Here is a 13,863-nt window from a genome sequence, read left to right as displayed (position 1 = left end):
CTGTATTGTTTTTTGATCTTTGAAGCCTTCAAGAGAACACTTGAGAAAGAAATAAGGAGGGCTAAAAGAAGGCATGAGGTTGCTCTGGCAGATAATGTGAAGGCGAATCCTAAGGGATTCTACAAATATGTCAAGAGAAAAAGGACTGCAAGGGAAGACCAAAATGGTAATCTATGTGTGGAGCCAAAACAGATGGGGGAGATCTTAAATGAATTCTTCACATCTGTATTTATTCAGGAGACGGGCACAGAGTCTATAGAAGAGAGACAATGTGACATCAACTTCAAGGGCCCTGTGTAGATTACAGAGGAGGAGGTATTTGCTAGCCTGAGATACATCAGGACGGATAAATTCCCAGGACCTGACAAGATGGATCCTACAGGAGCCAAGTGCAGAAATTGCTGGTGGTCCAGCAAAGATATTTAAAACATCCTTATGACAGGAGAAGTACCAGAGGACAAATCTGGTTCTCTGGAAGAGGAGAATGGTAACCTATGCATGGAGCCAAAAGAAATGAGGGAGATTTTTAAAGGATTTTTTGCAGGAGATGGACATAGAGTCTATCGAAGTGTGGCAAAGTAGCAGTGAGGTAATGGACCCTATACAGATTACAGAGGAAGAGGTGTTTGCAGTCTTAAGACAATTTAGGGTAGATAAATCCCCATAGCCTGACGAGCTGTTCCTTGTGGAAGGCAAGTGCAAAATTGCAGGATCTTAGCAGAGTTATTTAAATCATACTTAGTGACAGGTGAAGGACTGGAGGACAGCTGATGTTGTTCTGCTGTTATAGAAAGAGTTCAAAAATAAATCAGGCCTATGAGCCTGATATCAGTAGTGGGAAAGTTATTGGAAGGTATTCTAAGGGACTGAATTTATGCATATTTGAATAGACATGGACTGATTAGGGATAGTCAGATTGGCTTTGTACATGGTAGGCTATGTCTATCCAGGAAAGCTGATGAAGGCAAGGCAGTGGATGTTATCTATATGGATTTTAGCAAGGCATTTGGCAAGGTCCCACATGGGAGGTTGGGTCAAGAAGATCAGTCACTTTGCATTCAGGATGAGATAGTAAATTGGATTAGATATTGGCTTTGTAGAAGCCAGAGAGTAGTAGTAGATGGTTGCCTTTCTGACTAGAGGCCTATCGCTAGTGGAGCGCCACAGGGATTGGTGCTGAACCAGTTGTTGTTTGTCATTTATATCAATGATCTGTATGATAATGTGGTTAACTGGATAAGCAAATCAGTGGATGACACCAAGATTGTCAGTGTCGTGGACAGTGAAGTGGACTGTCAGAGCTTGCAAAGGGACCTGGACCTGCTGAAAAAATGGCAGATGGAATTTAATGCAGATAAGGGTGTTGCACTTTGATAGGACCAAACAGGGTAGGTCTTACACAGTGAATGGTGGGGCACTGAGGTGTGAGATAGAACAAGGGATCTTGGAATACATGTTTGTAATTCAATGAAATTGGCGGTCTAGGAAGTAAAGAAAGCTTTTGGCACATTTGCCTTCATAAATCAAAGTACTGAGTACGTGATATGGGATGTAATGTTGAAGTTGTATGAAACATTGGTGAGGTCTAATTTGAAGTATCATGTGCAGTTTTTATCACCAACCTACAGGAAAGATGTAAATAAGGTTAAAAGGATACAGGGAAATTTTACAATTATGTTGTCAGGTCTGGAGGACCTGAGTTATAAGGAAAAATTGAATAGATTAGACTTTATTCCTTGGAAGATAGAAGATTGAGGGAGATTTGATAGAGGGATGTAAAATTATGATAGGTACAGAAAAGGTAAATGGAAGCAGGCCCCTTCCACTGAGGTTGGGTGGGGCTATAATTAGAGGTCATAGGTTAAGGGTGAAAGGTATAAAGTTTAATGGGAACATGATGGAAAACTGCTTCACTCGAAGGTTTGTGAGAGTGTGGAATGAGCCGCCAATGCAAGTGGTGCTTTGAGATCAATTTTAACAATTAGGAGAAGTTTGGATAGAACTTTGGATGGCAAAGGTATGTAGGGCTATGGTCCAGGTGCTTTCTGAAGGGAGTAGGTAGTTTAAATGGTTCAGCACCAACTAGATGGCTGAAAGGCCTGTTTCTGTGCTGTACTTTTCTGTGACTCTATGACTGTATATGACAACCCCCCCCCCCCCCCCCCCCCACCATAGCCACTAAGAAATGGAGCAACAGAAAAATTATGGAAACGTGAAGAAATAACAAGTTTCTTAGTGGGGACTTTAACTTCACCAGTATTGAAGGGAACTTTTTAAATACAAAAAAAAATTAGATGGGGCAGGAATTTTACTGCATCCAAGAGGGGTTCTTGAAACAGGACGTTTAGCATCTAACTAGAGACAGCAGAGTAAGTGAACAATTTGGGAATGGTGATCACAAAGTAGTCATAAGCAAGGATAAAATCGGAACTTATGGGAAGGTATTAAATTTGGGGAAGACAAATTATAACAGGATAAGACAGGAACCATAGGTCTTTGATCGGGGGCAGCTTTTGCAGACAGTCCACATCTAACATTTTGAATTCATTTAAGGTTGAGCTGAATAGAGTTTAGCAAAGGCATGTTCCAATAAGGAGCAAGAACAAGGATGGTAAGGTTCTCCACCCACTTCTCCTAAACCTGAAAAGTTCTAAATTTGGTCAGGAAGGAAAAGGAAGCATGCATAATGTTTGAGAAGCAAAAATCAGACTGGATCCTCGTGGAATATAAAAGTATCAAGAAAGTGCTCAAGATTGGAAAAGCTAAAAAGGGCCATGAAATGCCCTTGGTAAACAGAATGAAGGAGATTCCTGAGGCATTTTATACTTACATTAAGAAACAGAAGATAACTAAGGAGAATATAGGGCCACTTAATAATAAAGAATATTAATGCAAGTGGCTGGGTACTCAATGAGTACTTTTTGTTAATATTTACTAAGGACAAGGATTTAACAGACAGCGATGACAGAGTGGAGTACTGAAATGCATTCAGACATTTTGAGATTAAGGTGGAAGTAGAGTTGTCTCTACTGCAAAACATGATGGAAGAACATTCCCAGGCCCCAGAGACGTATCCCAGAATACTGAAAGAAACAAGTGAGGATATTGCTGTGGCTTTGACAAAGATCATTAGCATTTAGGTGAGGTACTGGAGGACCTGCGAGTGGCAAATCTCTAGTAGCAATAATCCATGTAATTATAGGTCTGTGATGAATGGTATTGTGCAAGGATCATATTGGGACCTTTGTTTGTGACCTTTATCAATGATCTGGATGAAAATATAAATGGGTGGATTAACAAGTTTGCATATGACACCAGGATTGGTGGAGATGCAGACAGTAAGATGAACTATCTAAAAGTACAGTGGGATACAGATCAGTTACAGGGGCAGAGAAGTGACAAATAGAGTTTAACCCAGGGAAGTATGAGGGGCTACACTTAGAAAGGTCACATAAAAGTATTCAATTAACGGTAGACCCAATAATAGGATTGAGATACTGAGAGATCTTAGATGACTGAAAGTGGCTACACAATTGGATATGGTGGCAATCAAAGCATACTGTATAGCATCTCACACAAAATGCTGGAGGAACTCATCAGGCTAGGCAGCATCTATGGAAAAGAGTTGTAAGAGACTGTAAGGTTTCATTGTTACACAGCATGTTACAGAGTACAGTCCATGTTTCATCCGAGACCCTTCATTAGGATTGGAAAAAAAGAGGTCAGAGTAAGAATGTGGGGGAGGGAGGAAGGTGATAGATGAAACTGTGTTGAGGGGAGGGGTGAGGTAAAGAGTTGAGAAGTTGATTGGTAAAATAAATAAAGGGCTGAAGAAGGGAGGAATCTGATAGGAGAGAGTAGAAGACAATGGAAGAAAGGAGCAACAAATGTATGTGATGGGCAGTTAAAGAGATAAGGTGAGAGAGGGAGATGGGAATGGTGAAGGAGAGGGGGGAAGCAATCACTGGAAGTTCAAGAAATTGATGTCCATGCCATCAGGTTGGAGGCTACCCAGACAGAATTTAAGGTGTTGCTCCTCCAACCTGAGTGTGGCCTCATTATGACGGTAGAGGAGGCCATGGACTCCATGAATTGACGTGTCGGAATGGGAAGTGGAATTAAAATGGTTGGCCACTGGGAGATCCTGCTTTTTCTGGCAGACAGAGCATAGGTGCTTAGTGAAGTGGTCTCCCTATCTACGTCGGGTCTCACTGATATAGAGGAGGTCACACCGGGACCCCAACAGATTCATAGGTGAAGTGTCGCCTCACCTGGGAGGACTGTTTAGGGCCCTGAATGGTAGTGAGGGAGGAGGTATAGAGGGCAATTGTTCCACTTGCAAGGTTAAGTGCCAGGAGGGAGATCTGTGTGGAGGGTCAAATGGAGAATGGAATTGTGTAGCGAGCTATCCCCACGGAAAGCGGAAAGTAGGTGGGAGGGAAAGATGTGTTTGGTGGAGGGATCCCATTGCAGATGGCAGAGGTTGTGGAGAGTTATGTGCTGGACATGGAGTCTAGTGGGATGGTAGGTGAGAACAAGAGAAACCTGATCCCTGGTGGATCCCAGGAGGATGGAGTGAGTGCAGATGTGTGCGAAATGGAAGAGATGTGGGTGAGGACAGCATTGATGGCAGCTCAAAGGGCTATTCTGCACTGTATCTTTAAAATTAAATAAATAAATAAACTTTGTGGACCAAATGACTTGCCCAGTGATGTACTGTCCTATGTTCTATGTTTATGAGAACGATACCCTCAAAAATTTATATGAATTTTTTTAAGGTGATAACTAAAGGGAAGCTCATAGATGTCTACATGGAAGTTAGTATGGCCTTTGACCGGGTCCTGCATGCAGGGCTGGTCCAGAGGTTTAGATCTCATAGGATCCAAGGCAGGCTGGTATACTGAATCTAAAATGGGCTTGGTAATAGGAGGCAGAGGGTAATGGTAGAGGCTTTCTTTTCTTATTGGAAGTATGTGATCAATGATGTACCACATGGCTCGGTGCTGGTGGAGTGAGACATCAGGCTTCTGAAGTGCCTTCCAATGGTGACTGCGAGAAGATGATGTGGTTGGGTGATGCAGATCTTTGATAATAGATTTTAATCAACAAATGTAAAATATCTGATATTGATTTGTGACATGTGCACAATTCAAAAGCAAAACCAAGATTTTAGCTTGAATGCTCCTTGGCTGTTAATCTTTGTATAAGGCAATCTAACTTTCATGTATCTCAATCCCTTAGCAACCCTCTCGCCATGTCCATAGCCAAACAGGATAGCATGTTGGAAAAAAATACATTGTTTAAAGCTGCATCTGGAACCTTGAACAAACAGAATTCACAAGAAAGCCACTGTGACGATGTAACTGTGAATGGTGCTTGCAGAGTGGAACAGGTAAACACATATAGCTTTATCTTAATAGCAATTTTAATGAGTAGTTAGTTATGTCCGAGGATGAAAAATCTGTATTAGTGATATAGTTGAATGCATATTTATTTGAAATACAGGAATGCTGAACCACTGTTGAAGCATATTTTCTTGACTCCTTGTTTGAAGCATTTTAACTTGTTGGCATTTCAAATCAATAACTTCAATTTTTAGCGAATCGATGTGTGGTGTGCAGATTGCTAATATTAAAATTTTCACTGACATTTATATTTTACAAACATGATATTTATTACATTTTACTTCATAATATACATGTAACTCTCTCACCGGGGCTCACATACAAACTTCGCTCATTAGTTAACCACAAACAAGAGAAAATCTGTAGGTGCTGGAAATCCAAGCGACACACACAAAATGCTGGAAGTACTCAGCATCTATGGAAAAAAGTACGCTTGTTGTTTTGGGCCAAAACCCTTTGGCAGGACTGGAGAAAAAAAAAAGAGGAGTTGGAGTTAGAAGGTGAGGGAGAGGTGGGAGAAACAGAAGGTGATAGGTGAAACCGGGAGGGAGGGGGAGGGGTGAAATATAAAGCTGTGAAGTTGATTGATGAGAGAGATACGGGCCTGGAGAAGGGTGAATTTAATGGGAGAGGACAGAAGGCCATGGAAGAAAGTAAAGGGGGAGCATCATCAAAGGGGGGGGGGGGGTGAAAAAATAAGGTGAGAGAAGGAAAAAGCAATGTGTAATGGTGAAGGAGGGCAGTGAAGCAGTGTGGTTTGTTACTGGAAGTTCAAGAAATCAATGTTTTCTGTCGTCCAGAAATAGTGGAATATCCCAGTGGCCACACATTTTATCTCCACTTGCCATTCCTCTACTGTCAAGATGAAGCCACACTTAGGTTGGAGGAGCAACACCTTATATTCCGTCTGGGTAGCCTCCAACCTGGTGGCATGAACATTAATTTCTCTTCTGTGATTTTTGTATTTTCTCCCCATTTAAAAAATAGTCAACCCTTTCAATTCCTCTAACAAAGTGCATGGCCAAACACTTCCAACGCTGTATTCCATCTGCCACTTCTTTGCCCATGCTTCTAATCAGTCTAAATCTTTCTGTAGCCTCTCTACTTCCTCAAAACTACTTGCCCCTCCACCTGTCTTTGGATCATCTGCAAACTTTGAAACAAAGCAATTAATTCTATCATCTAAATCATTGATATATGATGTAAAATGAATTAGTCCCGGCTCAGACCCCTGTGGAACACCACTAGTTACCAGCAGCCAACCAGAAAAGGCACCCTTTATTCCAACTCTTTGCCTCCTGCCAACCAGTCACTACTTTATCCATGCTAGAGTCTTTCCTGTAATACCATGGGTTTATAGCTTGTCAAGCAGCCTCATGTGTGGCGCCTTGTCAAAGGCCTTCTGAAAATGAAGTACACAACAACAACCATTTGTCTGCTTTTTATTTCTTCAAAGAATTCCAACAGACTTGTCAGGCAAGATTTTCCCTTGAGGAAACCATGCTGTGTACAGCTTATTTTATCAGGTACCTCAAATTACCCAGAAACCACATCCTTATCAATCGACTCCAACATCTTCCCAACCATTAAGGATAGACTAACGGGCTTATAATTTCCTTTCTTCTGCCTCTCTCCCTTCTTACAATTTTCCTGTCTGCCATTTCTTTGTTTCCCCCCCCCCCCCCACTACCCCTCCAGCATCATTTTCCAGTGGTCTGATATCCACTCTTTTACACTTTATGGATCTGAAGAAACATTTGCTATCCCCTTTAATATTATTGGCTAGCTTACTTTCATATTCCATCTTTACCTTCTTAATGAGTTTTTAGTTGCCTTCTGTTGGTTTTTAAAAGCTTCCCAATCCTCTAACTTCCCACTAATTTTTGATCAATTATATGCCCTCGCTTTGGCTTTTATGTTAGCCTTCTCTTGTTAGTCACGGGTTGTGTCATCTTTCCTTTAGAATACTTATTTCTCTCTGGAATATATACATTCTGCACCTTCTGATTTGCTTCCAGAAATTCCAGCCATTGCTGGTTGGCCATCATCCCTGTAAATGTTCTTTTCCAATCAATTCTGGCCAACATCTCTCTGAAGTCTTGGTAATTCCCTTTACTTCTCTGTAATACTGATGCATCTGATTTTGGCTTCTCCTTCTCAATTTCCTAAGTGAAATTTTAGGAAATTCCATTCAAGCCGTTAGGAAGAAATTCTAAGTTTTATTTCAAGTATAATGGAGATAATGTTTTGAATAATCTTTGATCAGCTGGTACTATTTAAATATACTCTTGAGGTAAAATTATACATGCTTTTCACAAAATCATGTTTGATGGTGTTAATGTAGCATATTTTGACCACAAGGATGTATGTTGATTCGGATATACAGGTGTCTCCCCCCCACCCTTTACAAAGGTAGAGTGTTCCTATGAAACCTTTCTTAAGCGTAAAGTGAAGAACCATTAATTTATATGGGGAAAATTTTCGTAAAAGCAAAAATCCTCTTTGTAATATGAAAACAGGTTACTAATGTAACCTGGACCCCAGGTCCAGTTGGTCTGCATCCTAGGGTACTAAAGGAGGTGGCCCTGGAAATTGCGGATGCATTGGTAATCATTTTCCAATGTTCCTTAGATTCAGGATCAGTTCCTGAGGATTGGAGAATGGCTAATGTTATCCCACTTTTTAAGAAAGGAGGGAGGGAGAAAACAGAGAACTATCGTCCTGTCAGCTTAACATCAGTAGTGGAGAAGATGCTAGAGTCCATTATTAAAGATGAAATAGTGGCATATCTAGATAGCAGTGATAGGATTGGGCCGAGCCAGCATGGATTTACCAAGGGCAAATCATGTTTGACTAATCTATTGGAGTTTTTCAAGGATGTAACCAGGAAGTTAGACAAGGGAGATCCAGTGGATGTAGTGTACCTCGATTTTCAGAAGGCATTTGATAAGGTCCCACATAGGAGATTGGTGGGTAAAATCAGAGCTCATGGCATTGGGGGGAAGATATTGACATGGATAGAAAACTGGTTGGCAGATAGAAAGCAAAGGGTAATGGTGAATGGGTGTTTCTCGGAATGGCAGTTGGTGACTAGTGGGGTGCCACAGGGCTCGGTATTGGGACCACAGCTGTTTACCATTTACATCAATGATTTAGATGAAGGCATTGAGAATAACATCAGCAAGTTTGCTGATGATACTAAGCTGGGTGGCAGTGTGACATGTGATGAGGATGTTATTAGAATTCAGGGTGACTTGGATAGGCTGGGTGAGTGGGCAGATACTTGGCAGATGACGTTTAATGTGAATAAGTGTGAGGTTATCCACTTTGGGAGTAAGAACAGGAAGGCAGATTATTATCTGAATGGTGTAGAGTTAGGTAAGGGAGAAATACAAAGAGATCTAGGAGTCCTTGCTCATCAGTCACTGAAGGTGAATGAGCAAGTGCAGCAGGCAGTGAAGAAGGCTAATGGAATGTTGGCCTTTATTACAAAGGGAATTGAGTACAACAGCAAGGAAATCCTTTTGCATTTGTACAGGGCCCTGGTGAGACCACACCTGGAGTATTGTGTACAGTTTTGGTCTCCAGGGTTAAGGAAGGACATCCTGGCTGTAGAGGAAGTGCAGCGTAGATTCACGAAGTTAATTCCTGGGATGTCCGGACTGTCTTACGCAGAGAGGTTAGAGAGACTGGGCTTGTACACGCTGGAATTAAGGAGATTGAGAGGGAATCTGATTGAAACATATAAGATTATTAAGGGATTGGACAAGATAGAGGCAGGAAATATGTTCCAGATGCTGGGAGAGTCCAGTACCAGAGGACATGGTTTGAGAATAAGGGGTAGTCATTTAGGACAGAGTTAAGGAAAAACTTCTTCTCCCAGAGAGTTGTGGGGGTCTGGAATGCACTGCCTTGGAAGGCAGTGGATGCCAAATCTCTGGATGCTTTAAAGAAGGAGCTAGATAGGTATCTTATGGATAGGGGAATCAAGGGATATGGGGACAAGGCAGGAACTGCGTATTGATAGATGATCAGCCATGATCTCAGAATGGCGGTGCAGGCTCGAAGGGCCGAATGGTCTATTTCTGCACCTATTGTCTATTGTCTATAATGTAGGTCTTTTGTAAAAGCGAAGTGGCGTAAAGCAGACATTTGTAAGGCGGGGGACGCCTATACTGATAAATTTAATGTCGGCTGTGGCTCTGACACTGGCATTTGTGAGATCCTAGGGAGGATTTCACAGAAGCTGTTTGTTTGGTCCATTGTATACATGTGCCACATAGGATAGATATATAGTATAGTGTCATTTCTTGTTTCTTTATTTCCTAATACACATTCAATTTATTCTCTTCAGCCTTGCTTTTATTCTTCGTGCTATTAGCCATCACCAAAATGTAACTTACTGTACCATCAGCAAGCTGTTAGTAGTTATTTATAGTAAGTTATCCACACATATTTGGGATTAGGAAATTAGAAATCCCACAGCAAGAGTAAATGGTTTAAGATGGCGCTGGAGAAGATCAGCAACTACTTATCGGTGGCAAATAAAAATAAAACAGCTAAATACTTTATTAATCACTCTCTTTATGGTAAATGATCACTGCAATCAATTGCCTCTAACTTCTCTGTCAGAGTTGTGCTTTTGAATTGCCTGTACAATCTGGCATTCTTCCAGTGTGAACTGAAGTCTTGCAGGTGTAAGACGGTTATGGCATGGTGGGCCAAACTGAGTGGCAGGGAGAGAGGCAGTGTTTGGCCATTGGTGGAATGGACTTGGAGGTGATTCGATGTGGTAGAACTGAGGCGAGGCAGAGTCCAGGTGGAGCCTGGGCCCGAGAGCAAGGAAAGCCTCAAAGTTTGATCGATTTGAGTGCCAGGTCAAATTGGAAATGTCAAGTACAGGGCCAAATCGAGGCAGCGGGGCACCAGCCCAAAAGCATATTGAAGCAGCAGAGCCTGGGTCTGAAAGCAGAGAATGACTCGAGGTTTGGATGATTTAAGTGCTGGGCCAGGTTGAAGAGGTCAGGGTGTCGAAACAGGAGGCTCTGCGCTGAACTGAGTTTGTGGTCTTCAGCTGACGGGCTCCTGTATTGGCTGCAGACTTGCCTAGCTTCGTGTCTGTGGTCTCACTTTCATAAATTTCAGTTCTGAATGCTATTCTCTTACTTTTATTGTTTGTATAATTTGTTTTTTTTCTCTGCACGTTGGGTGTTTGATGGTTTTCTTTTGTTTTAATGAGTTCTTTTGAGTTTCTTTGTTTTGTGGCTGCCTGTAAGGAGACAAATCTTAAGGTTAAATATACAAATCTTAAAGTATATATACTTCTATAATAAATGTGCTTTGAACTTTGAAGTGGTCACAGAGAGAGTAAGCAAAGTTCTCACATACAGCTCTAGAGGTTAGGATCTTACAGTACCAGTCCTGCATTTGTGAAACAGCAGTAGCAGTTGCTGTACTGTCAGAATCAAAGTTATTAGTACTGACTTGTATGACATACATTTTACAGTTTTACAGCAACAATACAATGCAAAGGCACAAAATCACTATAAATTATAAAGATACATAAATTTTGCAGGGTAAAAAGAATAGAAGGAAGGGTTTCTGGATAGTACATCGTTCAGAAATCTGGTGACGGAGATTGAAAGATTCAAAGTATATTTATTATCCAAGTACATACATATATGTCACCATATACAATCCTGGGGCTCATTTTCAATAGGTTTTAATGGGTACATTTAATGTCATAGAAATGTATACAATATACATCCTGAAATTCTTTTACTTAGCAGACATTCAAGGTGTGGGCATTCAAAGTAGATGCAAGGTAGATTCACTGAAAAGCTACACACAAAGATGGACAAACAGCCACTGTGCATTAACAATAAAAACCAAATAATAATAATAAATAAGTAATAAATAACGTTGAGAACCTGAGTTGTAGAGTCATTGAAAGTGAGTGCATAGGTTGCTGAATAGTTCAGAGTAGGAAAGTCGGAGGATCAGAACAGGAGTGTGGCGGAAGACATTTTGATTTTTTCTTCTTCTCATCGGAGTTAAGAAAGGCAGGACTGTGCAGGCGTGTGATGTTGGGCAGTGAAGCGGGGAAGATTTAAAAAGGACACAGCCTTATACAGTGGGCAGCGTCGTTTGCAGGCAGCGGAGTGAGCTGGGAACAGAGTGAAGGCTTAAGGGCTTGGGCTCAACGGGCTTAGGCGGAAACAGGCGAGGCAAGGTAGGTTTAGGTTTCAGTTTTTCCTGTTATTTGAGGAAAAGGGGAAGTATGAGTGTGAGGGCAGCTTGTTGTTCTCGGTGTCGGATGTGGGAGGTCCTGAAGTCTCCTAGCCTCCTGGACGTCCACATCTGCGCCAGGTGCGCCGAGCTGCAGCTCCTAAGGGACCGTGTTAGGGAACTAGAGCTGCAGCTCGATGACCTTCGTCTGGTCAGGGAGAGTGAGGAGGTGATATAGAGGAGTTACAGGCAGGTGGTCACACCAGGACCACGGGAGGCAGACAGGTGGTTCACGGTTAGGAGAGGGAAGGGGAAGAGTCAGGTACTAGAGAGTACCCCAGTGGCTGTACCCCTTGACAATAAGTACTTCTGTTTGAGTACTGTTGTGGGGGACAGCCTACCTGGGGGAAACAACAGTGGCCGTGCCTCCAGCACAGAGTCTGGCCCTATAGCTCAGAAGGGTAGGGAAAGGAAGAGGAAGGCAGTAGTAATAGGGGGACTCGATAGTTAGGGGGTCAGATGGGCGATTCTGTGGATGCAGTCAGGAGATCCGGATGGTAGTTTGCCTCCCTGGTGCCAGGGTCCGGGATGATTCCGATCGTGTCCAAGATATCCTGGAGTGGGAGGGTGAGGAGCCAGAGGTCGTAGTACATATAGGTACCAATGACATAGTTAGGAAAAGGGAAGAGGTCCTGAAAGGAGAATATAGGGAGTTAGGAAGGAAGTTGAGAAGAAGGACCACAAAGGTAGTAATCTCGGGATTACTGTCTGTGCCACGCGACAGTGAGAGTAGGAATGGAATGAGGTGGAGGATAAATACGTGGCTGAGGGATTAGAGCAGGGGGCAGGGATTCAAGTTTCTGGATCATTGGGACCTCTTTTGGGGCAGGTGTGACCTGTACAAAAAGGACGGGTTACACTTGAATCCTAAGGGGACCAATATCCTGGCGGGGAGATTTGCTAAGGCTACTGGGGAGACTTTAAACTAGAATGGTTGGGGGGTGGGAATCAAATTGAAGAGACTAGGGGAGAGGAGGTTAGTTCACAAATAGAGAAAGCTAGTAGACAGTGTGTGAGGGAGGATAGGCAGGTGATAGAGAAGGGTAGACCGAAGATGTAGTGTAGAAGGAAGAAAAAGATAATAAAGTTGCTTGCACCATTAGGGATAAACAGAGAGGAAGAGGTGGAGAGTTTCTTAAATGCATCTATTTCAATGCTAGGAGCATTGTAAGAAAGGTGGATGAGCTTAGAGCATGGATTGATGCCTGAAAATAATGGTGTTGTAGCTATTAGTGAAACATGGTTGCAGGAGGGGTGTGATTGGCAACTAAATATTCCTGGATTTCGTTCCTTCAGGTGTGATAGAATCGGAGGGACAAGAGGGGGAGGTGTTGCATTGCTTGTCCGAGAAAATATTACAGCGGTGCTTTGGCAGAATAGATTAGAGGGGTCATCTAGGGAGACTATTTGGGTGGAATTGAGGAATGGGAAAGGTGTAGTAACACTTATAGGGGTGTATTATAGACCAACTAATGGGGAGCGAGAATTAGAGGAGCAAATTTGTAAGGAGATAGCAGATATTTGTACTAAGCACAAGGTTGTGATTGTGGGAGATTTTAATTTTCCACACATAGACTGGGAAGCCCTTTCTGTAAAAGGGCTGGATGGTTTGGAGTTTGTAAAATGTGTGCAGGATAGTTTATTGCAGCAATACATAGAGGTACCAGCCAGAGAAGAGGCAGTGTTGGATCCCCTGTTAGGGAATGAGATAGGTCACGTGATGGAGGTATGTGTTGGGGAGTACTTCGGGTCCAGTGATCACAATGCCATTAGTTTCAATATAATTATGGGAAAGGATAGGACTGGACCCAGGGTTGAGATTTTTGATTGGAGAAAGGCTAACTTTGAGGAGATGCGAAAAGATTTAGAAGGAGTGGATTGGGACAATTTTTTTTATGGGAAGGATGTAATAGAGAAATGGAGGTCGTTTAAAGGTGAAATTTTGAGGGTACAGAATCTTTATGTTCCTGTTAGGTTGAAAGGAAAGGTTAAAAGTTTGAGAGAGCCATGGTTTTCAAGGGATATTGGAAACTTGGTTTGGAAAAAGAGAGAGATCTACAATAAATATAGGCTGCATGGAGTAAATGAGGTGCTTGAGGAATATAAAGAATGTAAGAAGAATCTTAAGAAAGAAATTAGAAAAGCTAAAAGAAGATATGAGGTTGCTTTG

The 13,863-nt window shown here is 42.1% G+C and overlaps 1 protein-coding gene across 3 annotated transcripts in view; it reads left to right on the top strand.

The window, feature by feature from the left end:
• Positions 1-13,863, top strand: part of myo16 (myosin XVI) — a 1,004,680-nt gene that overhangs the window by 380,303 nt on the left and 610,514 nt on the right. For all 3 annotated transcript variants that reach the window (XM_073043171.1, XM_073043172.1, XM_073043173.1), the window contains one exon: positions 5,242-5,392. In XM_073043171.1, coding sequence (XP_072899272.1) covers positions 5,242-5,392 — 151 coding nt within the window. The remainder of the gene's footprint in view (positions 1-5,241; positions 5,393-13,863) is intronic.

This window comes from Hemitrygon akajei, chromosome 4, assembly GCF_048418815.1.
Source record: "Hemitrygon akajei chromosome 4, sHemAka1.3, whole genome shotgun sequence".
NCBI classification, from domain to species: Eukaryota; Metazoa; Chordata; class Chondrichthyes; order Myliobatiformes; family Dasyatidae; genus Hemitrygon; species Hemitrygon akajei.
This window is presented reverse-complemented; position numbering and strand designations above follow the sequence as displayed.